This window comes from Callorhinus ursinus, unplaced genomic scaffold (assembly GCF_003265705.2).
Source record: "Callorhinus ursinus isolate GAN/ISIS: 27379988/994484 unplaced genomic scaffold, GSC_fseal_2.0 scaffold24, whole genome shotgun sequence".
NCBI classification, from domain to species: Eukaryota; Metazoa; Chordata; class Mammalia; order Carnivora; family Otariidae; genus Callorhinus; species Callorhinus ursinus.
Genome location: NW_027397086.1, coordinates 505,869 through 533,624, shown reverse-complemented (window position 1 = coordinate 533,624; position 27,756 = coordinate 505,869). Strand labels below are relative to the sequence as shown.

The 27,756-nt window shown below is 52.5% G+C and overlaps 1 protein-coding gene across 3 annotated transcripts in view; it reads left to right on the top strand.

The window, feature by feature from the left end:
* Positions 1-27,756, top strand: part of CFAP77 (cilia and flagella associated protein 77) — a 125,109-nt gene that overhangs the window by 45,844 nt on the left and 51,509 nt on the right. For all 3 annotated transcript variants that reach the window (XM_025888505.2, XM_073876722.1, XM_073876723.1), the window contains 2 exons: positions 25,659-25,758; positions 26,290-26,518. In XM_025888505.2, the coding sequence (XP_025744290.1) occupies positions 25,659-25,758; positions 26,290-26,518 (329 nt within the window). The remainder of the gene's footprint in view (positions 1-25,658; positions 25,759-26,289; positions 26,519-27,756) is intronic.

Here is a 27,756-nt window from a genome sequence, read left to right as displayed (position 1 = left end):
TCCCCAGAAACCTTACAACATTCCTGTCTGCTGCTATCTGTGAGTATCTGACATCCATACCATTTGAACTTGCAAAATCCATAAGTGAGGGGTTATAACTCGGGCTACAAAGGATCCACGATGGCAGACTATCGAGGGTGGGACCCAGACATGAGCATTTTTTAAAAACTTCCGGACAATTCTCTAGGGCAGCTGGGGTTGAGGATGTCCGTCTTGCGGCCACAACAGGACCTGCCCTGGGATGCCCTTAGACAACATTTGATTGTCACAATTTCAAGTTACCTGCAGGCTGCAGGGCCATGTCTCCACCGTGTGGAGCCAGGCATACCTGTAAATCGAGTGCCGGCAGGAATACGGTTCCCAGAACTTGTGGGCAGGGGCCTGGAACATTCTGCGAGGCGGCACGCCCGAGAGTGAGGGTTCAATTGCCCTCCTGACCGTAGGAGCAATTTCCTGCGTATCAGGTCCCTGGGAAAGAAAGACTGGGTTGGTATGGGGACACCTGGCCAAGAGAGGCCCTGATGAGCCATTTGCCTTTCAAGAAGAACATCAGCCCCCGGCTCTCAGAGCCTCTTCTGGAGGTCTGTCGGACCCCTGCCCTCCACGGTCAGGGACTTGCCCAGTGGACGCGGGTCGGAGAGACCTGGCTCCTCCCCCAGCTCTCATTCTTTGATCCAAGTGAACCAATGACATTTGTCACAGCCAGGTGTCCTGAAGCCGGGAACTTCTTTTTTCTTTTAAAATTGTAAGATTCACATAACCTAAAATGTGCCATGTCGACCATTTTTTAAGTGTGCAGTTCAGTCATGTTGAGTATGTTCACGCTGTTGTTCATCCATCACTGCCATCGAGCTCCGGGACTCTCGTTCTGCAAGACTGAAACTCTAGATCCATTCAACCCCGTCTCCCCATCCCCTGCCCTGGCCCCTGGCAGCCACCACTCCGCTTTCTCTCTCTGTGAATTTGATTTTTCTAAGGACTTCCCGTAAGTGGAATCGTGTAGTCTTTGTCTTTTTTGTGACTGCCTTATTTCACTTAGCATCATGCCCTCAGGTTGATCCCATGTTGTAGCAGTGTCACGATTTCCTCCCTTTTTAAGGCTGAGTGATGTTCCACCCTGTGGATCGACCGCATTTTGTTTATGTGTTCTTTCATTGACGGACACCTGGGTTGCTTCCACGTTTAGCTATTGTGAATAACACTGCCATGAACATGGGTGTGCAAGACTCTCTGTGAGAGTCTTTTGGGTAAATGCCCAGAAGTGGAATTGCTGAATCATAGGGTAGTTCTATGTTGAATTTCTGAGGAGCCGCCATTTTTCATCCCTCCTACAGTGCACAATGGTCCAATTTCTCCATGCCCTAGCCAACACTTCTTGTGTTCTGTTTCTTCCTCCTCCTTTTTGATAGTAGCCATCCTAACAGGTGTGTGTCAGGGGGAGCATCCTTTTAAAGCCCCTTGAGTTAAACGTCCTCGGGTAAGGGTCACCCAGCAAATGCAGATATGGTAAGGTCGCCCTTCCTCTCCTGTTTGAAAGCCTTTGAAGGCTCCTTATTGCCTCAGAACCACAGATCAGAGCCCCTGCCACGGGCCACAGCCCCACAGGCTCCAGGTGGTGCCTCCCAGGGGCGAGCGACCCTGGGCTTCATGCCCCTCCCACCAGCCCAGCCTCACCCGGCTATTCCTGCTCACCCTCAGGTCTCAACTCAAAGGCCACTCCCTTGGGGGAGACCCTGACCCCTCCAGACCAGGCCACAGCCCCAGCTCTCGGCCCCAGTAGCGGCCCGTAACACTTCCCACAGGGGGAATGAAGTGCTTCATCCTGTAGCATCTGCCCTTCAGGCGAGAATGCGAGAGTCACGTGACTGGGCACCAGGACGTCTCTTTTGCTCACTGCTCTGTCCCCAGTTCTTTTCTTTTTCTTTTCCTTTTTTAAAAGATTTTATTTATTTATTTGAGGGAGAGAGAGAGAACGAGTGGGGAGGAGCAGGCTCCCCGCTGAGCAGAGAGCCCGATGCGGGGCTCGATCCCAGGACCCTGAGATCATGACCTGAGCCGAAGGCAGACGCTTCACCGAATGAGCCCCCCAGGCGCCCTCCCCCGTGCCTTTCACTTAGTAGGTGCTCACTTAAATCTTTTGAAAGAGTAAGTGAACAAACACACATGCATACTTGTGAACACGTGTGGGCACATATGCACACAAACACACGCCCACACGCATACACACACAGACACACACGGCACCCGTATGTTCTGGTTTAACTCTCAGCTTGTGTACAGAAACCGAGGCAGCCCTTTTCAAAATGGAAGATCCAACATCATTATAAATTGCCTCTCCTGCGCTTATCAGGCAAAAACACCTAAAAAGTACTCATCTTTGCCACTTGCATCTTTGTAGTGGAACTGAGAAGCTTTCTGACAAAACCCCGAGGATTCTCCCTTATCAGAACAGGGGTGGTGCGGGGCACCCCCACTTGCCCGGGTGGAAGGGGGTCTCTGTAAGCCGCCGGGTGAGAGCCAGGGTAGAGACACCAGCCTCCAGAGGGCCTGGGGGACCAGTGTGTGCATCACAGGGAGATTTTTTCCTCCGAGTGCCTTCCAAAAGAAGATAAAAGCAAGATAAAAATATCTTCCATTTTCCCCCTAATTTGTAGTTTTCTGGTGTTAGCGAGGCTTATAAGACACATGCTCCCAATTAGCTGCTCCTCTTAATTTAAATGCTTCATAAATTATCTCCTGCGCGTGTGGATTATCACTTCATAATGCGAGTTAGCATTTAAATAAATAGCTGTGGTGTAGAAAATTAGAGAGGTTTACTTCTGAGGCGCTGGCATAATGAAGGAAAATACCACGGCAGCTGAACAGGGGCAGGAGGGAGACATGAGGGGACACACGGGCCCCTCAGAGTTTCCCAGAAAATGAGAGTTATTCACGAAGTCCATTCACCCTTTGTTGGCATCGATACTCTGTTTTGACAAAGGGCATTTCCATTGGCCCCATCTTTTTTTTTTTAACTTTTAATTTCAAAATAACCATCAACTCATAGGAAGTTGCAAGAACAGTACAGAGGGGTCCTTAGTGCCCTTCCTTCAGCTTCTCCCAGTGGTGACATCTCAACCAAGGGTACGTCAACGCCAGGAACTTGACATTGGTTCCAGCTACAGGCCTTATACAAAGATGCTAGTTGCTCCGTCATTTCTTTTCCAAGACATTTCAGCGTGCGTCAGTCACAGGAATAACAGCCACCCTTTGGGGGGCACTAATGAGGTGCCGAGCCTCGTCCTGAGTGTTTTCTGCGGGCGGTGACTGCCCAGTCATCACAGCGGCCCTTGGTGGTAAGGGGTGTCGCCATCCCCATTTCACAGCCCCGGGCTCAGCAAGGGCGGCCCATGGCTGGTATGCAGAGGAGGCAGGATTAGAACCCAGGTCCACATGATTGCAGAGCCTGACTGCTCAGCTCCTGCGGGCGCCATTGGAGGGGGGGAGGCAGAGTCAGTGTCCTGCCCCTTCCCTGTGCTCTTTCTGCTGGAGGGTGTGCTGCCTCCTGGTCCCCAGTGCTCTGAGATCCAGATGCTTATTCCTCCCTGAGAAAGAAACGGGCCATTTCCCCAGCCACACGCTCGGGGCCCTTCTGCCTTCATGAACCCTAAAAAAATTTAAAAATTATATCTTATAGATGGATATGTTTATTTTTTTTTCCTTCTGCTTGGGAAAGAAATTAAAACATTTTTGCAGGCCCCTCTAAGTCCTGTGGGCCCTGGTCACCCTGTCCCAGTCCCTGATGGAGGAGTCGGCCTTGCATGCACGATTCGGAGGTTCCAGGAAGCCTATAATTTGGTAGGAAAGCCATGGCCCTTGGAGCATGCAACCTGGCATCTGTGATCCCAAACCCAGTAGGAAATGACACGGAACAAGATGGAGAAGATGGAGGGGCTCCCAGAAGTGATCTGGAGGAGGTGGCCACAAGCCCAGCTCCCCGGAACTCTGTGACAGGTGACAGAACCCCAGAGCAGGAAGTGGGGGTGTCATTCTGCTGCATCCCCCCGTCTGCCCACAGTGCTCTCAGGCCCCTGACATGAGGTCCACCCTCTCCTTTCCATCACTTTCTTTAGACCCCATGACCACCCCAAGTCAACCGCCATGCCCTCAGTTCCTGCACAGATGTCTAAAGCTGCTTCTCAAAATCCCACATGTCTTCTGCCCTGGGATGCTTTGACATTGTACCATAAATGGGAAGGTTGGTGCGGGGAGGCCTGGCCAGCCCCAGGTCATTCTGTTTTAAGGGGAGCATGATTTTTACCTGAAAGATATGTTGCAGTGAACTGAAATTTTTTTTGAAGATTTTATTTATTTATTTGAGACAGAGAGAGAGAGAGAGAGAGAGAGAGAGAAAGCACAAGGGGTGGGAGGGGCAAAGGGAGAAGCAGACTCCCTGCTGAGTCCCTGGACAGAATATTTTTGTCCCCCCCAAATTCATATGTTGAAATCCTAACCCCCAAGGTGACGGTATTAGGAGGGGGCGGCCTTTGGGAGGTGATTCATCATGAAGGAGGAGCCCCGACTCTTGGGATTCGTGTCCTTATAAAAGGGACCTCGGAGAGCTCCCTGGCTCTCTTGCTGGCATGTGAGGACACAGCTAAGCGCGGGCCAGATGCAACTGGCAGAGGGTTCTCACCCGGCCCAACTGCTGGTGCCTTGATCTTGGGCTCCACAGCATCCAGAGCCGTGAGAAGTCACGGTCTGTTGTATTCCGTTACAGCTGCCTGACGGACTAAGACAAACGTGCAGCCTGATCACTGGGTAACGTGCCAGGGGTCATTACCAGATTCTGAATGACTACTGCTGGGGATGACCACAGCCTCTGGCCCTCCCCTGAGGGTGAACTTCGTGTCATTCCGACCCAGCTAGGGCCACCAGGTAAAATACAGGCTGTCCAGTCACATTTGAATTCACGATAAACAATGAATAAATAGTAAGTATGTCCTGTGCAGTATTTGGGACGCGTTTATACCAAAAAATTATTCGTTTTGTTTGAAATTTTGAATTTAGCTGGATGTCTTGCATTTTTCTTATTTGCTAAATCTGACCACAGAGCCCAGCACCCGAACAGACCCCTATAGTGGCTCCCATTACTCTGCCCCATGCCCACCTGTTTCCTTCTTTCTGTACCTCAGGAAATTACAAGTTTAGGGGAGCTGAGAATTGTGTCTCTCATTTCAGTGTCCCCGGCGCTGAGCACGATGCCTGGCACACACCTGTTGGTGGATATTTGTCTGCAAATAGGTGTCAAGTGATGGCACCCAGGGAGGTTTCTGTGAGAAGATGGGCTGGTTATTTTGGAAGTTATCTGCCAGGCTCCTTAGCAGGAGATTGATGTGAATAGTCTTCTGGCACACTTAGACCAGGCACGACAGTAAGTGTGTTTGCGTGCAGGCAGACATGAACGGGAACGTAACCACACTTCTTCTCCCCTTCTCCTGAGGGTTTGCTGCGTGCAGGCACGGCGCAAGCTACTGATCGGACTGAGCCACATGAGACTCAGAGTGTCTTCCTGGTTTGAGCCCACACCGCCAGCCACTTTGTAGGTTCTGATTCCTGATAAGTGTTCTCTTCTCCGGTTCTCATGACTACCCTTGGAGGAAGTTCCTACTTTGCATCCCCATTTTATAACTGGGGACATTGAGGCAAAGAGGGATGCAGTCATGTGCCCAAGATTGCCCCGCTGGGGAGTAACAGAGCTTGGATTTCACCAGGCAGGCAGTTGTGGCTTCTAAACCCACACATCGAATTTCTAAACTGTATGCATGTCAGGATGACGTCTTGTGTCTGGTTTTCCTAGTCCCTGTCTGTGTGGCTTTCTGTTGGACAGTCACACACTCAGGAAGGCCTTGGGCTTTCCTCCGCTCACCCATCCATTCATTCACTCAAACATGAAAATTATCGAAATGTGACTGTGGCTCTATTCATCCCAGGAAGGAGCGTGGCTCCAGTGGAATGGAAGAACGGGGTCGTTCAAAGTGCACTGCTGAGCCGGGTTCGGATCACTCAAGGATGCCAGGGATCAAAGGCCACCGTGGGAATGTTCTAAGCCCTTTGAAGCTCTTAACAAAGGGGTTTCTGAGAAGTTCAGTCATTAGGACCAGAGGCAAGCTCACAGATGGGCTGCCAGGGGAAATGTGAGTAGAGTTGTGGCAGCAGATTCCTCTGGGCAGAGAACCATTCGGGAATTACGAAATGCATGATGATTCATGCAGGGATAAAGGAGAAAGCGGGGGAGAAATGGCACCCCCGTCCCAGGGCAGGTTGGTTGGGGGTGTTTCTCTGAAATAGTCAAAATTGGACCTGACTGCTTATGCCTTTCCAACTGATCTACTAATTATATTTCTTCAAATTTTATATCCCTGACCCTTGTAAAAGGATTGCATCGAAGGCGTGTTTTAAGCCGCTTTTTAATAAGTCAATAAGAAAGCTCAAAATTATTTAAAGCTTCTTAAAGAGGATTATATTTGATTTCTTAGGGGAATTCTGGGGTATAGAATAGTAAAAATGCTCTGTCCTTTTGAGATTGTCTTCCATTGAGGAAGCACATCATTTAAGACGAAAACTTTTAACCATTTTATTGTTGAAAGGGGGTGACGATTCAGCACAAAAAGACTTTTGCTCCATGCTGGCCGCATTAACTGGGCCTCGGGTCTCCGAGGGGGCAGGGATGGCATTTGAACCTTTTGAGCAAAGGCTGGGACTCTCCTCTGCAGTTTGTTCCCCGCCCTTTAAAATGAGGCTTTTCTGCCATTCTGAAAAGAACAGATTCCCCGGGTATCTGGGAGAGCCCTGTCTGGACATCATGGGGAATAGAAAAATCTGGGCAAGAGCAAATATTTAATTCTTGTTCTTCAAGGTCACATTTACCACCGGGCTCTGATTTTAAGCCTGGCCTGCAGTGGGGAACGTCACAGGACCCAGGTGGGTTCTAGTCTCACTGCCCAAGGGATGCTGCGGTGAGGAGGAGGCCCGCCGTGGGGCGGAGCAGATAATCCTCTCCGAACTTCCCTAGGGCTCGCCAGTCCTGAATGCCCTGGTCAAGGGAGAAATCCAGGGGAGTGGGGCAGGGAGAAGGGGATAGGTTAGGGGCAGGAAGAATAAAGGAGCCACGTGACATCAGCCTGCAGCCTTCTCTGCACTGAATCACCTTTGGAGATGCTCGAGGCTGAAACAGCTCAGATGTCCTGCATTGACAGGAATCTCAACTCAGACGTTTGTCACCTCCCATCTGGAGTGCCAAGCCAGACTCCTGGGGACCCCCCCGCTTCCTGCCTTCCCTCCCGGCCTCTCCTGTACCACCAGTCTGACTCTCCTAACTGCTATGTGCTGATCATCCCACGACCACTGACCCGAACTGAGCAGGACGCCCATCACCCGCTACGGAAGGGAGCCTGGCAGAGTCTGGCCCCACTGCTCATCTTTCCCCCGGTCAGCGGACCATCTTCTGCGGCCATGTTTCCTGGTCACGCCTTCCTACCATCTGGGCACATGCTGTGAGATGCCACCCGTATCCCGCTGGTCAGCATTCCAAGTCCTTCTGATATGCTGCCTCTTCCAGGAAGTCTGCCCCGAAACTGGCAGGCAGATAAGCCTCCTCCCTCCTCAGCACCCCCGCAGCCTGATATACTTATGATGCCGACGTGCCACGGGATTCTGCGTGTCCTAGCCTCCACGTGGTCCCTGTGGCCACACGCTTCCAGGAATGCCCCTCGCACGTTACCGCCAGAAAAATCCACCTCTCCCCTCACTTCTACTTCACATACCCCATGCTCTGGGAAACCTTCCCCCCATGATCCCACACCCTCCCAGGAGGGGGATGGTGACCTTCTTTCAGCTTCTGGGCCCCTAGAACCTTGCTTATGTACCTTTTTGAGCTCCTGTCTCCCCGTGAGCTGTAATAACATGACATCAGTCCCGGGAGATGGAGTCTGGCTTGTCCTCATACAGTGCTTGGCACCGAGGTAGTTCCCATGATATCTCTTTGATCAGGGCTCTGCATTGATAGGCACGCCCCCCAACCCTGTGCATTGTCAGTGTGGATGGCTGGATGGTGTTGCTGTGTCATGTTGCTGGAGGGTGTGGAGGATTGACTATGTCCCCCAAGAAGATATGCCTAGTCCTAACCCCAGTACCTGTGAATGGGAACTGATTTGGAAACAGGGCCTTTGTAGGTATCATCAAATTAAGGATTTCAAGATGATACCTTACTGGATTTCGGGTAAGCCCCAGTTCCAATGACTAGTGTCCTTATAAGGGAAAGGGGAGGGAGGTGGAGCACAGACACAGGGAAGAGGCCCAGTGACATGGGGACAGAGGGTGGCAGAGACACTGCAAGCCAGGGTACGCCAAGGATGGCTGGTGGCCACCAGCAGCTAGGAGAGGGGCATGGGACACATTCTCCCCGAGAGCCTCCAGAAGGAAGCCACCTTGATTTTGGACTTCTAGCTCCCAGAATTGGGTGAAAGCCAATTTCTGTGGTTTTAAGCCCCCAGGTTTGTGGCAGTTTGTTGCAGCAGCCCCAGGAAACTAGAGAGGAGATGGTTCAGGGCCATAGAGAGGCCTTCCTGACTTGTCCGTGCTGTAACCTTGACCTCTGCAGGCCCCGGGGACAGCTGGAGCCACAGGCAGTCTCTTGTGCCCACCTCCCACCAAGCTGATTGCTGTCTCTGTGCTGAGGATAGTGAGGAGGCTGGGGCAGACAGTAGAGGCCCCAGCCAGAGGGAGCCCAGAGTCAGGCCCCCCTGGCCTCCCAGCCCTGCCTCTGGCCATTAGCTGACTGGCCCTGGGCACGCATGTCACTGCTGAGCACTAATCTGTGACACTGGGGTAAGAACAGACCTGCTTCATAGGATACAATGAGCATTCATTCATCCATCCATCCATCCATCCATCCATCCATCCATCCAACCACTCATCCATCCATCCACTCATGCATCCATCCATCCATCCATCCATCCTTCAATAAAGATTTGAGCACCTACTATCTGTGCCAAATGATTCTAGGCACTGGAGACAGAGCAGTGAGCAGCAGCAACAGAACAGTCCCTGCCCCACAAAGCTCCCGTGTTATAAAGGAGAGAAAGTTGGCGACCACAGTTCATCAGTAAAATACACGGTTGATAAGCGCTGTGGAGAAGCACCAAGCGGGGTTGGAGGTGAGGAGAGGCTGGGGTACAGTTTTAAATGAGAGGTCAGGTCAGGGAGGGTCACCAGGGGTCAGTGAGTGTCAGGCACTGAGCCCTGACCAAGGCATTGCACAGAGGACTTGCTCAACCCCCAGGAGCTGTTGGTGCTCCTCTCAGCCAGCTCGGGTTGCTGTCACAAATTGCCACAGACGAGCTTACACAACACCCATTTATTTCTCACAGGTTAGGGTGCCGGCACGACTGGCTCTTGGTGAGGGCCTTCTTCCCGGTTTACGGATGGCTGGCTTCTCCTTGTGGCCACACACGGTGGAAAAGGCACAAGCCAGCCCTCCAGCCTTTTCTTAGAAGGGCGTTAATCCCATTCAGGGGGACTCCGCCCTCATGACCTATCATGACCTGATCACCTCCCAAAGGGCCCACCTGCAAAAGCTATCACGCCGGGGGTGAGTTTCCAGCCTATGAATCTGGGGGCCAGAAACAGCCCATAACAAGCCCATAATCAAGACCAGAAGGAGTCCTGCTCCCCCTCTACTGTTTCTCCGCGCAGGATGCTCCGTGCCCTCCTACTGTCCCATGTTCCGTTTCGGTCCCTCCCAGCTTCCTCCCTCGGGCATCCTGAATGCCAGGGCAGGCATCTGGGGGCGCGGAGAAGTGAAGGCCACCGAATCAGAGGGCAGTGTGGGGGGCGTTCTCCAGCTGAACCAGTGGTCACAGGCAGGGGCTGCTGAGGGGGACCTGCCCCGGCCTCCTGCCTCTCCCTTGTTCAACTTGCTCCTGTTGGAACCATGAAAAAGCCCAGACGGCTTGCAATGTCTTTGAGAACAAATTGGAGAGTGGAGATGGGAGATTGTGGCATCAGAGTGATGGGAGGAGGCGTATTCTGTTTTTGTCTTCTCATCTGCCCAACCTCGTCGGGTCTTACCACTCTGCCACTTCCCCCCGGGGTGGCAGTGAGGAGGGTATTACCGCTCGGCAGTATAGGGTTAACCCAGCAGCTTTGGGATGTCCACACCCCGTTCCAAAGAAAGGATCGGCCCAGTTCCTGGGAGGTAGACCTCTAATCTCTCAGCCCTTGGAATGTCCTGCTTGATGAGAATGTCTGGTTTGGCTGGGGTGGGCCGAACCAGCCGGGCCAAGCTAACGGTGTGACTTATGGTGGGGTCCTCAGGCCACACGGTGTCGGTTCGAGCTCTGGAGGGGCTGGAGACTAAGGTCAGCCATCCGAGTGATCAGCCCATCCATGTGACCGGCTCTCAGTAAAACTCAGGACACGAAGGCTCGGGCGAGCTTCCTTGGTCGGCCATGCTCTGTGCAAATTATCACACATCAAAGCTGGGAGAAGTCAACGTTATCCACACAACTCCAGGGGCGGAGACAACTCCTGGCTCCTACCCAGTCAGCTGACTTCAGTCTGTGTCTGTAAACCACGACTGTGAGAACAGTGGCTTTTCTGAGATCCATGGTTCCTTCTAGTGAGTCACTGAAGCTGAAGACGGTCTTGGGAACCCCCCAAATGGCAGCTAAGCATTTGGCCTCTGCTCATCCCTGAGGCCGCCACATGGGGCCGAGGGGCAAGGTGCACGTTGTTACCTCTCTGGGCCAAAGGGTCCACCTGTGTGGCTGACCGAGCCTGGGATGTGGCTGACCCGGGTGGGGGGGGGGTGCTCTGGCCAACACAGGGGCGCCTCCCCCCGTAGCTCTGTCAATGCTGATGGCACCGGGTATACGTCCAGCCCTCCAGACTTCTGAAAGTGCGCCCTCGGACATCAGCAGTGGACTCCTCTACTCAGCAAAACCGCAGTGGCTTTTATTACTTTGGGCAAAATAAAATTTGCTCCTGAATAAGCGAAAGCTCCCTGAGAGTTCTGTCAACTTGAGGTGTCCCGTTTGAAGAGATATGAGGGACAAGGGACAAGACGCGTGACTTTCCTCCGAGGCAGGTGGGGCACGCATGGGCTTGGGTGACAAGGAGAGAAGGCATCGTCTGAAGAAGAGAGGTCTGGGCCTGGCCCTTTAACACCAAAATGATGGAGTTCATTTGCATTTAGATCTCCTCAGCTCCCTCTTTTCATCTAAAGACAAATCCTCACAAAAGGCTGCTTAATTAGACCAAATTAGATTTCCACTCAGCAGCTTGTCATTCATTACAAAATGCTGTTCTTTTTCTATTTTGGTAATTATAGGCTGGTCTGTGCGAGTTTGTAAGCATTCACTCCAGCCAGTGAGTATGACTAGCATTCCTGATTTTGTGCAGAGAAGAGGAAAATTATTCAGTTGCACCAAATCTGTCTATTTCATAAGTTGGATCAAGACCATCACTGGAGTCTTTTACAATAATGAGTATTCTCCCTCTTAATTCTTTAATGATTAATTGTAGGAGCAGCACAGAGCTTGGTAATTTCCAAGACTAAAAGCTAAGTACAAACAGATTTCACATGTAGCAATTACGCCATATATTTGAAATCTTTACCTGAGTTATGCAGCCCTATTGCGTGTAAGAAGCCACCCATTAAATCATTTATAACACAGCCCCTCAACCCCCCTTAATGTCGATCAGCCGTCTTATGCACCAAGCACCTTCAGGGGAGCTCAGATCTCTTCCCATTGCTCATTCCCTCCTCCCGGGGCTGGGGCATCTGCAATGTGGAGCTGTACATGCAGGTGCGGGAGGGTGGGGGCACAGGGAAGGCCTCGTGGGCCCGGGCTCGGTTTGGCTGATCCAGGGTCTTCAGAACCACATACCTCACAGCCCTCCACCCATTGCCCTGGGCGCAGCTCAGCATCTAGAGAGCTTCCCACGAACCAGGGATGGTTCTCAAAGCAGCTGCGCCGTGTGCTGGAGAAGCCATGGGTGGCGTTCCATCCCAGGGTGGCCCAGTTGGCTTTGCTTTGGTCACTCTGGTTGCGGGCAGGTGGCGAGAGCCCGTACGGCAGGCAAAAGTAGGACAGGCACCATCAGGTCTCTCTAATAATGCCACTCATCCCCGTTCCATGAGCTCCCTGTGCGAGCGGCCCTGTGTTCTCTCTGCTCACAGGCGGGAGTGTGGACCCTGAGCCCAGATCAGGCTGGCTCTGAAGCTCTCCCACCGGGCTGCTCTGCCTTCCAGAACAAAAGCCCTGGGCGACGTGGATCCGGGTGACGTGGATCCAGACGTGCTCCAGAGACACACTGTCAGAGCCGGAGGGAGCCCTAGGAATCAGCTAACTCTGCTCTCTCACGTTACAGATGGGATCACTAAGGCCAGAGAAAGGGAGAGGGAACCTCCTCAGGGCTGCCCTCCTGGACTGACCCCCTCCTTTAGCCCCCAGCCTCCCCCCACCCCCGGTTCCCGCCTGCCCATCAGAGTCACAAGGCAGGAAACTGCCGGGCTCTGGTGTTCCCGCTGAGTCCAGAAACTGCGGCCTTCCTGTGGGCCCCACTGCGGGGCAGGGCTGGCCTTTTCCCCTTTTTGCCCTCAGAGCTCAACTCCCTGGAGAATCTGGGAACAGATTCTATACCGGGTTCTAGAAGGCCTGCCCCAGACAGGCCAGGCCTGGGAGGAGCACGGTTTCCATGAGCTTCCAGAACATCAGCCCCCCTGCCATACTCACTGGCACTCAGTCACATGAGCATTCCTGGAGTGTGTGTTGAAGACCTACTGTGTGCTAGGCGCTGGGGACACTGTGGTGAATGGGCCAGAGCTGCCCCAGGCTCATGCAATGGATGGGCAGCTGAGGGAGCTGCCGCCGAGACCAGCACCCAGTCAGTCAGTCAGAGTGACGTGGGCGCAGGGAGGAGAAAGTACCTGAGGTCGTGTCCCTGAGGCGTCTGCCTGGGGCTGCAGAGTCGGGGCCTTTCCTGAGGCAGGAGTCGGTGGGGGCCCAGGAGTGCATGTTGGAGAGGTGACGGAAAGATGGATTTGGCCCCTGGGAGGTTTACTTCTTCACAGCAGGCTGAGACCCGTTAGCTCAAAAGCCCTTCGGCACCAACGTTTCACATATCCAGTTGTTTTAAGACTAGCCCAAACAAGCAGATTTTTAGCCATGTAGGGCCTGCCTACTTTGCATGGCCCTCAAAACGACACCAGCATCTGCTATAGCCATTGATAAGATAGAGCCTCATGTTCTTAAGACCCCAAGCCGCTGCAGCCCACCAGAGCCAGCAGAGCCAGACTCCCTGCCCTGCTCTGAGCCTAAGCCCTTCTCTGATGCCCCCCCGCCCGGAGTTCCTGCGCCTTCCTCCCCTTCTGGATGGTGGCCCCTCACCCATAAGCCTCTGGACAGCCTCACACTGTGAAGGATTTCCTTCGGGTACATCCCTGTCCAAGACGCACCCCCTCGAGCTTGTGCGTTAATGCCTCTTGAGGTCACGTCTCCCCCCACACCCCGATCAGCCCAAATCCCTGCACTCACTCCCTATACTCCTTCCTCAGAAACCAGATCATTATCCATCTGTGTATGCCCCTGGGTACAGAGCACGGTGCCCTGCACCCCACCAGCGGCTGCCTCTGTCTGTGCTGGAGGAGAGAGGCATTGCTTGGGGCCCTGCATCACCTTCTGTGATCGGCAGCCCAGAGCCAACCAGAAAACCAGCCCACCGCCGCACTGAGAGGGAGTAGGGGGGCCCTGTCCTCCGGCCACCCGGCCCCGTGCCGCAATCAATAGCCACCCTTATTAACAGGCTTCGTCCTGGAGCCTCTTCCTCTGCTTCCGTTACCTGCTCTGCTAACAGGTCAGCTGCCATTTTGTGTTAAACTCCTTCTCATTTATTACAATACCAGTTTTTTATTGACATGGAAATAAAACTTACAATCAATGAGATATTATGAAATATACATCAAAACAGAAGTCACCGGAGCTGGTGTTTTCATCTGTTCTCGGGAAGGAACAAGGGTGTACTGGGGGGGCGGGAAATACTGAACATTTTTCTTCCCTATTACATGATGCGATTTTCAATGACTCTATAAAGAAAATGAAAACATAAATAGAGTAACCAAACAGAATGATCCTTGCAGCTGTCAAAACTTAAAACAGTTCAGTTTCCCTTTGATTTCTGTTTTAAGTTTTGAAAAGTACATAGATCATTCTCTGCTTTTTCTTTTTCTTTCTTTTCTCACCCTTTCTCTCTCTCTCTCTCTCTTTTTTTTTTGGTGGGGAGGCTCCTTCCTGAGTCTGGTTTCTCTGTGGTCCCAGGGTCCGCTGGCTTCGACCCTTGGCAGCTGGAGTGACCAAGTCATTTATCCATCAAGCCAACGGCTCCCTGTCGGTGGAGCGGCCCCCGGTCTGTTTCTTACTCCTCAGCAGTCTGCAGACGTGCCCCTTTCCTTGTTGGACGCCACATCCAAATGGGTGCAGAGGTGTTTCTTCCCTTTATGAGGCAGCGGCGTGCTGGAGAAGGGCAAGGAGGAGCCCACCCCCGCCGGTGCACACCTACTGCGCGCCGCGTGCCCCTTGGCACCTCATCTCAGGTGTCTCGTCTAAATCTGGTCTTTCCACTGGAGGTGGGGATGGTTACCCCGGTTTCATGGACGATGACAAACGGAGACGCCAACAGGTCACACAGTCGCACGGTGAGACGGATCAGAGTCTGGATTCGGATCCCATCTGCCTGCACCAGGTGGACCTGGGGAGGACCCCCACGGTGGCCTCACCGAGGGAGTCTCATTTTTCTCTGAAAGCCTTAGAGCATGCTCTTCTAAGGAAGTCTGATGTGGAGACCCCCGTAAATAAAACTTGCATCATAGCGGCTGCCTGGCTGGTTCAGGATGAGGCCTTCGTGCTCCTGGGAACCTCTCCTCGCCGTCCACCTCAGGGACCCTGCACTCCTCTCTGAGCCACGGGAGACTCGTGGCACTCGGTGGGATAGGCACTCATCTCCTACGGTGTCCCCCAGTATGGACGAGGCAGGGGGCGCGGGGAGCAGGCAAGGTGAACGGACACCAGCTCCCAGGGCTCTGGACACCCGGTTCCGTGCTCCTTCCCCTTGCCCACAGCAGTCTTGCCAAAGGGAGGCCACATGAAGCACAGGTGGCATGTAATGGGAAGTAGAATCCATCAAGTTCCACTGGCCCTTAACCAGCTTTGGAACAAATACTTCGTGAAGATCTAAAAAGCCTCTAACAGATGTGCCTTCACCAGCTTCCGGCCATACAGACCACCAGAGAGAGCAACGAAACCACACAGCACGTGGCTTAAATATTGCAGTCCCGGCCAAGACACCACCCACCCACCGCCACGCAGCCTCACTTCCTTAAGGTGGAGCGAAGTTTTCCAACACACTGTGCCACAGTGAGATAGACCTTTGCATTTCTTTCCTTTCTCGTCCCAGAGAGAGAAAAGAGCTTCCTAAATTGCTCGGGTGGGAGGCATGGCATATCCTTCCTGTGGATGTATTAATTTTTCTTTTTATTGAGGCAAAATTTACATAAAATTAACCATCAACCGTTTGTAAGGGTACAGTTCAGCGGTATTTAGCGCATCTACGATGTCATTCAGTCACTCCTCTGTTCTAAGACATGTTCATCACCCCAAAAGGAAAGCCCATACCCATTAACCAGTCCCTCCCATCCTCCTCTGGACCCGTTCCTGGGCAATCACTAATCTGCCTTCTTTCTCTGTGGATTTGCCTATTCTGGACATTTCATATAGATGGAATCACATGCTGTGTGGCTTTTCTGTCCGGCTTCACTTCCCTTACCATAACGCTTTCAAGGTTCATGCACGTTGCAGTGTCTATACGGACTCCGTGCCTTTTTATGGCTAATAGTTTACTGTATGGATCTCGCACATTTTATTATCCGCTCATCAGCTGATGGACATCTGGTTGGTTTTCATCTTCTGGCAAAGGTGAATAATGCTGTTGTGAACATATATTAGCTTGAATATCTGCTTTCAGTTTCTTTGGGTGTCTACCTAGGAGTGGAATTGCTGGGTCAGCTGGCAGTTCTGTTTAACCTTTTGAAGAGCCATCAAATGGACAGAGGAGTCTTATGGCTGGTTCTCCGCTGACACGAATGCAGACAGAGTTGCTGATAATTCAAAATAGTGGAGAGGCCAATGAAGACCACTAGCTCCTATGCCTACTTTTTCATTAAGAACCTCTGCTCAGAGCTTGCCGTGCCTTATGAAATGCTCCAACAAGCCTATGAGCTAGGGACTCTCATTATGCCTATTTTATAGGCTCAGACTGGGTTAAGCAACTTGCTCAAAGTCTCCACAGAGTGGAGGAGCAAGAATTCCAAACCATGGGGTTTGGCCCCAAGATTGCCAAATTGTAACATCTCAGGAACGTTCCAAATGATTTCTGTTTGGATCTGGAATGCCACAGGGTAGAGGCTGGTGGTGGCAGCCCTCCACTCCTAATTATGCCCGGCTCGGACTGTTCTGAAAACAAGCTTGCCTTCCTTGAGTCCGCCCTTGAGCTGTGGGCATCTGGAGCGGAACTGCCAGGGGGCTAGAATCAGACCCCCACGGTGCACCACCCACAAAACGCATCAGTGACTCTGGACTGCAAGGCATGACGCTGGGGGACCTCTCTCCCTGGGAGCATTTACTTTTATTCCTTGTTTCTTCAGAAAACAGCCTGTTCATTGGGCCCCCACTCTGTGTCCACCGTGGTTTAAGGTTACCTCGCTCACTCATCTCAGCCGCAGACCGGAGAGGTGGGGGGTTCATTTGCCCCATTTCACAGATGCGGAGCATTGGGGTCCAGACCACACAGGTGTAGGTGGCAGAGCCGGCCCGAGAACCATGCCAGTAATCAGAGGTGATCCTCGCCCCCTTTCTGGGGGCACCATCTCTTTGAGGAGCCTCTGGTTTTGCCCTGGAGGAAAAGTTTCTGTTTGTTCCCCAGGACAACGAGCACCCTCAGAGAGTGGCTTGGGGCTGTTCATAATTCAGATGACATCGTAGCCAGTTTCTATTGCTTTCATTAAAAAGAAAAAGAAATCCAGATCATGGTGTTTTCTCCTTCCAGCCTCTCACGTCTGCCTTTTTCAAAACGCTGTGCGTTTCCCCCTCATCCGCCTAAACCTGCTGTTGAGTTACCGGCCCCCAGAGGCTGCAGGCTCGGAGCGACGCATCCATGCACTTTGCCGCTCACCGCCTTCTCCGAGTGTAATCAAACATCAAGCTAAGTAGCAAATAAATCTCTCGATCTCATAAGCTGCACAGCGAGATCATGTAAATGCAAATGAAGGACCTGGTTTCAAGCTGTCGGCGGGGGAGGGGAGGGAGCGCAGGGGCCCCGTCACTGTGACCGCCTCAACGGCAAAGGCCATACATCAGTTGCAGTAACGGTCCTGGCAGCTCGGAGGGAGAGGGGAGCCTGGGCCACCCCAGGGAGATGGAGGAACCAGGCTGGTGGCAACACACAGGCAGCCCCGGCCAGCCCTGAGAGCGGGGTGGCCGGGCAGGTGCCAGGCAGGTGCGGTGGGGACTCCCCGGGGCCTGAGGTGGAGAGCTACTCTAGGAACACCAACTCTACCACAGCACCCTAGGCCAGATCCCACTACACACTCAGTGCAGCCCCGGAGCGGTATTACAGGTGAGGAAGCAGGGGCCAAACCAAGTGACGTGCCCCAGGTCACACGGGAGGGGACAGAGCTGGGACTCAGTTCTGTGTGACATTAACAAGCCGGCTCCCTGCATCCTCATGCTTGGCCGGCGGCCTCCCCTCCACACCTTCCTCCACCCGGGGGCGGCCAGCTCAGCCCCCATTATAACCCTCGTCATTGTACTGACACAGGACAAGACCCTTAACTGTGGCCCTTGGCAGGTGCACAGGAAATAGAAACGCACACCTTAACTCTGCCTTTTGACTCTTTCAATAATAAAAGTAAACTCTCGGCACCCTCTCTGAAGGCCCCTATCTCTAACTACACACCCTCACACAATCAGTTACGTTGTGTTTCCTTCCAGTATTTTTTTCAATGAAGGTTTTTGTTTTTTTTTAACACAGTCGTAACCATAATATATGTAAAATTCTGAATCTTGCTGTGTTTTTTTTTCACTTGACATTATTTTATATGCCTTTGATCATATATGGATGTGGTCTTCCCATGTGTGCCTTTTTAGTATCATTATTCGGTTTTCAACTGCCACTCTCACACAATGTACATGGTTCAAAGAATCTGGCTTCTAAGACGGCGCCAGAGTCCTTTGATGCATAATGCACCTTATTTCACATGATTGTTTATCTGAGGTTCTCATTATGGAAATAAATAAATATCCTCTATGCTAATCAGGATCACAATTTGCATTTATATTGTGCTTTTCATTCGCGGATCTTAAGTTGTTTTATAATAATGAACTATCCCTCCATGAGCGCAATGGTATGTGTGTGCATATGTATGCATGGGTATAACTATATACAGATATTTATTTAATAACTACCAGGCAATAACTGTGGGATTTCACGTAACTACACTTTAATAGGATGCAGGAAAGTGAGTGGAGGCTTTTCAACTGTCGGACATTCATTTAGTCCAGACGCTAGACTAGTGGGTTAATGAACTACATTCTGTGTGGCAGCCAGGAAGTGGGAGGGCTTCCTCTATGGGGATTTCTCCGGATGGACTGAGTATCTACGGTCAGTCTAGAACCCAGGCATCGAGCTCCCAGACTGAAAACCCATCTTGGAAAATGCCCCTTGTTCATTCGTCCAGATTCAGATCCAGTTCGGGCCATCCAAGAAATCAAGGCAACTGATTTCACCCATTTTCCCCTCTTGGCTAGGAAACAGGGGCTGGATAAGAATTTTCAAAAGTATATTGGGTGGGAAATTCTCAGACTTGCATTGCATGGCCAGCTCGCTTGTTGCGAAGTTGTTCCGTGGGGAACTAGCTCTGGCGAGGCTCAGGTGACTTCAGAGCACGGCGGCAGCCTGAAGGAACCGCCCCCTGGACTTGCCCCTGGAAAGCCCCAGTGGTCCTCACGCCCGCAACTGGCGCTCCGAGGGGACCTTTGCTGGGGGTGGGGGGTGGGGCTGCCTGCCTGGCCTGATCCGGGACTGGTGTCCAGGGCTTGGTCCTTCATGCAAGTGGCGGAGGGAGCTGCTTGCGGTGCAGAAGGAGCCCAGAGAATCCCAGGACCCCTGGGACAGGGAGAGAGCTGGTTTTAATTAGAGCTGAGAGACGGGAAATAAGACAGCAAGGGATGACATCTTAATGAGGTTTAATGAAGCTGTCTGCTGATGGGGACAGCTGTCACCCAGAGCTGTATCCCAGCCAAGCCACTTTGTGACAGAGCAAACTCGGAAAAAGGCACAGTTTGAATGCTGCTGAGGAGGGTGGGGTGGTCTGATGCAGAGCCCGGATCCAGCTCCCACCTCCCAACGCCTCTTGACTCAAGCACCTCGACCACCACGAGGGATACTGGCTCCTGGGCTATATTTGAGTAGCTTCCCACATTTCACACGTCCTTGAGGTGCAAAGCTGAGGCGTGCCTCTTAAAAGACCATGAGGATTTTGCAGGAACTGCCTTAGAATTCCACCATCAGACGTGGGAAATGCCAGGGGGCTTGCAGGTGCAGGCTGAAAGGGGTTCACGGGTCCCTTCTCTTCCTGAGCCTGGACTTCCCCATCTGTCCACTGGTGATGATGTGACCTCCCTCAGAGAGCTGCTGGGAGGCCGGCTGGGGGGGGGGGGGGGGGGGTCGGCTCATCTGAGAGAGCTGACTTTTACGCAGCTGCTGCATTTCCTACCAGGGTGGCCTTGGGCAGGTGTGAACCTTTGGGTTTCCCATCTGTAAAATGGGATTGGCAGAGTTCAGGGAGAAGCACAAGAAGCTCTCAGGACAGTAAGCGCTCAGTAAAAAGGTGTGCTAAATGAGAGCACATAACATGAGCCTGGCATGTATGAGGTGCTCAGTAAATGTGAACTCTCCTCCTCGTTCCTTTCTTTGCTTCTGCAGCAAAGAGAGTGTGGTGGTTCCAAGGGATCCCCATGTGGGGAAGGTGCTTACAGCCTTCACATGGCCCATCAGCCCAGCCATGCCATCTGCCCCGGGACCCCTGGGCTGTCTCTCATCCTGTTCTGGGATGGGGGTTGAGGGCTGGTAGCTTGGGGACCTAAGTGGCTAATCAAAGCTGAGATTTGTGGTCAATCTCATCAATTTCATGGATATCAGAGTGGGTTGCGATGGCGAAGCAGGTGATCAATAATTACCTTGCATTTCAATGGCAGCTGATCTCAGATGTCTGTCACGACTCGCTTGCCTGCATCTGGAAGTTCAGGGTCACGAGCTCTAAGCAACTGCTTGTGGATCCTTAGCTGGCTTCACACAGATCCCCTGAAGTGCTCAGAGACTGCAGACCCCTCTGCCAGGCAGCTTCTCTCTGTAGGCTTCTAGAAGGTCTCTGTGGACAAGCTGGGAAAGGAGGCCCAAGACCAGCGCCAGGCCCTTCCACCTCTGGCTCAATGCTCCTTCCCGCTTCCAAGAAGCTCCCCAGAGAAGCCTTGGCTCTCCAGCCCTCCTTGGCTGACCCGCTGGCCTCTGTTTCAGGTCAGCTCACTCCAAAATGCCAATTCAAGGTCGGCGTCTTCCTTCCTTTCTTTCTCCTGCCCACTTTTCCCTGACCTGGTCATGACATCCTGTCCTGTGTCTGGGTCACATCAGGCCTACAGTGTTTTCTGAAGCAGCAGCTCCTCCCACAACCCCAAGCTAGACATGAAAACAGCGGACTTGCCCCGGGACCCTCCTGGGCATAAGGCTACGACATACATACCCCGTGTGGGTGGAGGGGCCGTGCGCAGAAGTCAAAGGCATGCTCCCTCGGCACGAGCAGCATCTTGCCTGCAGAGCTAAGCCTGGCGCACAGGGGGAGATGATGGCTAGTTCATGCTAAATGCCAAGTGAGTGGTTCAGAGGCAACAAAGACCACCTGGAGTCAGAAGTGGGTTCAAATCCTGCGTTGGCCACTCACGAGCTGTGTGGCAAACAAGCTGTGTGGTCCTAAAGCTGTCCGGGCCTCTGTTTCCCCACCTGAGAGCCAGGACAGTAGCAACCACTCTGCAGGATGATTTTAAGCATCAGAGGTGATGGAGGTGAAGGAGCCTGGCGCATGGTCACTGTGATTACAGGTGTCACCGCGGTCAGTGGCGTTGGCACAAGGTGGGACCGTGAGCTCGTCTCACTGGTCAGCGGAGCTGGTCATGGGTGAGTCCGCTGGTCCTCTGGGCATTCACCTGTGAACGCAGGGACCCCGAGGCACCTGGCCTCTAGACCTAAAGGACTGAGCTGCCTTTCAAGCGTGGGAGTATCTGCGGGATGGGGGGGAACCCAGGAAAAGGTCAGGGAGCACTCCCACAGTGCTAGCCTGGACAGATGCTCTGCGCACAGCTCCGGGGGTGTTCTCGAGACGGGCCCAGGGACCCTTTGATCTCCTATGGGTGGCCCTCTCGGATGCTGGGGGGCGACCCGCCTGAGAGGCAAGCCAGTCCAGCTGCGGGGCTAGGAGGCTGAACCCCCTTCTCCGCTGAACTCTTGGGAAACTCTACCTCATTCCCGCCGGCTGATACTCCAGTCTGGGAAAGCTAGAGCAAAGGACAAAACCAACACTCCGGGAATTCCAGATGGGAACCCACCGTCGCAAAAGCACATATAGCAGAGAGCCCTTTGGGACCTAACAAATGGTTTTTGTGTTGCTGTTATTGTTTATCCCGTGCTGGCGCTTACACAGGGCTGGCGTGAAGGGAGGTCTCTGCGGCGCTCGACAACACGTTGCTCTTTCAACCTGTGGCCGCGGCCACATCACAGAGGCATGGGTTCTGGAGGAGGCCAGCAGGCAGGACTGCACGGCATGCAGGGCACCCACATCAGGTCAGGAAGCAGCAGGACCCGTGCCCCTGAAGCCCCCTCGTGCTCTCAGCTACGACCCCAGCCCCAAGGGCCCCTGAGCTCCCTCTGTGCATCCCTTGCGTGTCTGGCTTCTTTCATCCCACGCTTCGTGCGAGAGCTGCCGTATGGTTGTATGTGGCTATTTATTCGTTGTTGCTGTAGTGTGGGATTTCCCAGCCTCGGCACTATTGGCATTTGGGGCCAGATAATTCTTCGTTGTTGGAGGTGAGGACCGTATTGTGCCCTGTAGGATGGTTAGCAGTATCCCTGGCCTCCACCCACCACATGGAAAGTAGAACTCCTTCCCAAGTTGTGACAACTCAAAATGTCTCCGACATAGCCAGGTGTCCTCCGGGAGGCCAAAACTGCCCCTGATTGAGAACCGCTGCTAGGGAGTGTTCTGTGGAATGAATATGTCACAACTTTTTTATCCACCTATCGTGGCCATTTGGATTGTACCCGGTACTTGGCTAGTAGGAAGTGAGGCACTGTGAGCACTCTCAGACGTGTCTTTGTTGGACACGGGCACTCATTTCTGTTGGGCGTCCGGGAGGAACTGTTGGGTTACCAGGTAGGCATATGTTTAGCTTTAATAGATATTGCTAAACAGTTTTCCACAGTGGCTGTTTATACTTCCCACCAAGTGCCTCTGTGTTCTGGTTCCTTCACATTCTCACCAATTGCATTGAGTTTTTACTTTGCATTTATCAGACATTAAGCAACTTGCCATATGGATCTTGGCCACTTGGACATCCTCTTAATGAAGTGCCTGTTAAAGTCTCTTGCTCATCCTTCTATAGGATTGTCTGCCTTTTTTTTCTTATTGATTTGTAGCAGCTCTTTATATATGATGGATAAGAGTCCTTTGCCAGATATATGTATTGTAAATATCTTCTTTCACTCTATGGACTCAGATTTTTAGAATTAGAGGCAACCTGTGTTCCTCCAATCCAACCCCTTGGTGAGCTTGATTATTGTTATTTTTCAGTTGTCCTTTTTGCAAAACAATAAATTTCATAAGGGCAAAGACTGTGAGTCTGCTTTGTTCACCTTAGAGCTCCCAACACAGGGCCTGGTGCAGAGTAGGTACAAAATCAATATTTAGAGAGTAAAAGAATGGGTGAATCTCCCATTGGGATGATTCTCGCAGCCTAAGGTTTCAAAGTGTTTGGGCAGTTGTTGATTCCCGGGGAATTCTTGGTAAAAAGTGAAGAGACAGGCACCCGTGTGCTTCCCTGTCCCCCCTGCCCGCCCCCCACCCCCCCCAATGTAACAGCCAGCTCCTGAGTCTGCCGTTCCTTTGCCAGCTGGAAGTCTGCCCACCTGCACCTGCCCTGAGGGAGGCGGGGGCCTCTCCTGGAGAAGTCACATTTTAATTAACTTCCCCTGCAGTCACCGGAGAGGCCAGATCATTTTCATAAACAAATGAGAAGCCAGAGCTTTGTCTGCAGCTCAGAGTGAGTCTTGCAGAAGGAATTCAAAGCAAACCACCTAGCAGAGGCTCTGTGCCTTTGCCTGGAACCCGGAGCTCCATCCCTCTCAAGGGAGGTGGGGCCTGGATTTGAGATGGGGGAGAGAAGAGGGAGAACAACGTGTAAGAAGAGAACTGATAGGGTCTCCAGGGAGGCATTTCCTTCCTTCCTTCATTCCGTCCTTCCGCCCCCATTACCAGCATCTACTCTGTGCTGGGCACAGGAGAAAGGGGTGAGAATAAGGGGAGGCAGGGGGCAGAGGGGCAATCTCTACACTTTCTGCTCAATTTTGCTGTGAGCATAAAACTGCTTTAAAAAAACAAGGTCTATCTTTAAAAAAAAAAAAAACACTAAAAAAAATTAACCTTAAAATACATAAAGACTGAGAGCACATTCTACCAGGGGAGACAGACATTAAGCTGATCATCACGCAATTAATGACTTAATTACACTGCTTTGTAATTTCCAGTGGCTTTACTGAGATATAATTCACATTCCATACAATTCACCCAAATAAATTGTACAAAGCCAGGGGCTTTTTGCATATTCACAGACTTGGGAAACAACCATCACTACCACGAATTTTAGGACACCTCTCAGGCATCACCCCCACACCCTAAGCCTTCCATTCCCGTCTCCCTCCCAGCCATAAGCCACCACTAATCTACTTTCTGTCTCTATGGAATGGACTTGCTATTTGAGACATTTCACGTCAATGAACTCATGCAATACGTCATCCTTGGTGACTGGCTCTTTCCCTGAGCGTCATATTGTCAAAGCCCTTCTGTGCCGCAGAGGTGTTACTGTGTAATTTTGAAAGTGCCCTATAGGTAGAGCTCAGCCACCGCCCCCGGATGCCATATAACAGGGAAAGTTGTCTGGACTGAAGGCAACCCAGGAGAGCTTCCCAGAGGAAGAGGTTTTTAATCTCAGGCATTTATTGAGCACCTGCAATGTGCCACCAGGAAAGGGAAGGCAATGCACATCATGGTTCTGGCTGTGTGGGAATTTAAAATCCCGGCAGGTTGGCTCGTGGGTATTTGTTTAGCTGGTGGATCTGAGTGTGGGCTGGAGATGGACAGCTTGGGTTCAAATCCCAGCCTGACCACTTCCTCCTGTGTGGCCTTGAGCAAACCGTCCAACTTGTCTATGCCTCAGCTTCCTCATCTGAGAAATGCGGTTGGCGATGGGGTCTGCCACACAGGGCGGTTGTGAGGACCCAGTGAGAGACGCATAGGAAGGACTGAACATTGTATCTGGGACTCGGTCAGAATCCAACTAGGGCTCAATAAAGCAGAGAAGGAGATGTTCTAAGCACCGTACAGCATAGGACCTCTGACCTCAGGGAGCTGCTACTCTGAAGAGGGGCAGTGTAATCTAACCTAATGACTAAGAGCCCTGGCTGGGGGCCAAACACACCAGCACGTGAAACCCAGCCCATCCCTTAGGAGCCAGGGATCATGACTGTCTCTCTAGGCGTCCGCTTCCCTGTCTATAAAATGCGGGAGTCGTGTGGTCGGTAATAGGGCAATTTTATTCCTCCAACCCCCTTCCTGGGGGCAAGGAGGAGTTCACCAGAGACAAAGAGAGTGAGGAAAGCCATCCAGCCACTGGGAAGGTGATAGTCGGCCTTGTCACCATAGCTCCCCCTGCAGGTGAGGATTCAAGAAGGCATCGACATCCTCCCAAGCTACAGTGAAGGCGATATAAGCCATCTTTGGTAGGAATGAAGAGCCAGGTAGGAAAGATGCCTCCCCCCGCCCAACATGGGCCTCCAGGTGAATCTCTGAACCGGGCCTTCCAGCATATCTGCGTGGCCGAGTCACATCCAGCTCCAGCCAGGCAGATCTAGGCTGGACCCCAAACGCAGCTCCTCAGGGCAGGGACTTGCCCTGCTACCTTCCACTGGACAAACGAGCCTCCTCTTTCAAGACCTCAGGGGCCGTCCTGACTTGACTCTGCTCGCCTGTCCCTCAGCATGAGCACCCTCGGCTGACTTCTCCAGCGTGTGTCTCAGGGTCCCCCTCAGGGAGGGCTCTGTCATCCACAGCCTAGTAGCCCTGCCGGTCACCCACAGGGCCTGGGGCCAAGCGAGCATCCGACGACTGCCGTGGCTGAGTCTGGTATAAGTGCTTGGTCTGGGATTCTACTCCTCACCTCTTTCTGTCTTTCCCCAAACAGGCTGAACTCGGGAAGCCCCGAGAAAGAAGCTGCAGTCTGCCTGGGATTGATTTTAATTATGGACTCTACACCCGGGGGCTGGACGGAGGGGTCCCCGAAGGTGAGCAAGCAGACTCTGCAGCCCTAGGGGACTTGAGCTCTCACTCCAGGCTGGCCACTGGACAGCTGGCCACACTCTGGGGAAAGAGCTGAAGAGTCACGGGGTCTGCCCCACAGCATGATTCTGGTGGAAACCATAGTCAGGGCTTGGCCGAGATGGGGAGGTCCAGGCGAGGTCCAGGTCGAAGGTAGCAGAGAAAGAGCAAGGGCCCCAGCCAGTGTGGAACATTGTCCCCAGGCAAGACTGTGCTCTGCGCGGTGTGAGCTTCGAGCACGGAGGGGGCTCAGGACCAACCCTCTGATGGCCCCGAGGAGGTAAAGGCCAGGCGAGCCCAGCTCCTCAAAGGATGCTCAGGAATCTCTGGGAATCCTGACCCCTCCCTTTCCAACAGGCCACGCAGGGCTGTCCCGCAGCAGGCTCCGGGTTAATGGGAAGGTGTGCATGCCCAGGTTCTTCTCAGTCAGGTACCACCGGTTGCTTTACGTCCCAGACTGACTGCCGCACCACGGTGCTGTCTCTCCCTGCCCTCAGCCATCGGACACTGGAATGTGTTTAAGCAGCAGCCCACCTGCCCCCACGAGCTGACCCGGAACTACATCGCCATGAACCGCGGGGCAGTGAAAGCCGGCCTGGTAACTGCTCGGGAGAATTTCCTCTACCGTCAGCTCAACGACATTCGTATCAGTGACCAGGATGACCGGCGTGTCAAGAAGGAGCTGCCCTCTCTCCCACCAAATATGACGTTTGGGACCCTGGCACGGTAAGGTGGCTGGCACTCAAGGCTAGTCTATCGCTCACCATGGGCGGGAGGGCGCTCAGAGGTGACTGAATTAGGGAACAATGTGGGGCATGACTTTTGACTCCAGACAGGGGCGAGTGTTCCAGGCCTGGTCAGTCAGTGTATCTCACAAACCTTGGTCACGGTGATTAGTCCAGCAGCAGACATGTAACCCATGTCCCCGCTCTGGAAGGCATGACATTCTACAAAAGCAGAATGTGGTTGCACGTAAGCAAATCTCAACTCAAACCGCCTTGATGTTGTTTGTTTGTTTTTTTTCCTAAGTGGAATTTACTGGTTTATATGACTGAAAAGCTCTGGGGTATAGAGCTTCAGGCATAGCTGGATCTAGGTAATCGAGGGATGTTATCTGTATTTGGTCTCTCCATGTCTTGCCTGTGCTTCCCAGTGCTGGCTTCATTCTCCGACAAGCTTCTTCCTCAAGTAGCAAAATGACCAGGAACAGTTCCATTCTTGGTGGGAAGGGCGCAGAAACTTCAATAGAGACTTGAGATTAAGATTCTTTGGTCCAACTTTAGAGCCTTGCCTCTCCCTGAACCAACCACTGCGAGTCGGGAGTGTGAAGTGCGCTGATGGGCCAGTCCTGGGTCACATGTCTGCCTCTGAACCAATTGCTGAGACCAGGAGATTCTGATGCTCTGATTGGCCAGGTCTGATCCCCTGCCCGCTCTGGAGTCAGTCTCCACAATCCGCAGGGGCAGGTGGTGGAGAAGATGCAGAGATCGAGGTTCTGACCCCAGAGGGAGGAGGGCGGAACGCAACAACAGACAAAAGCAGCAGATGTTCAATACAGTAAAAGCTTTCCTAACCCAAACTATGTCACAGTACAAACATCACAAAACTCACTGGTATTTATGCCTCGCGCCGTACGAATAAACAGAAGCACTCGAAGCTGGCAAAAAGTGGCCTGGAGCGTCCAGCTGCCCTAAGCCCCACCCAAATGCCCGAGACCCAGAAGCCAGTATCTTGGTCCATCTGTGTGGACCAAGCCACCTTCCCGCCCCCATCTCACTGTTCCTGTATAGGTGACTTCCTCAGGCTCCGCCACCATTGCTTGCTTGCTTGCTTGCTTGCTTTTTCTCTTTTCTTTCTTTCTTTTTCTCTTTTCTTTCTTTCTTTCTTTCTTTCTTTCTTTCTTTCTTTCTTTCTTTCTTTCTTTCTTTCTCTTTCTTTCTTTCTTTCTTTCTCTTTCTTTTTTT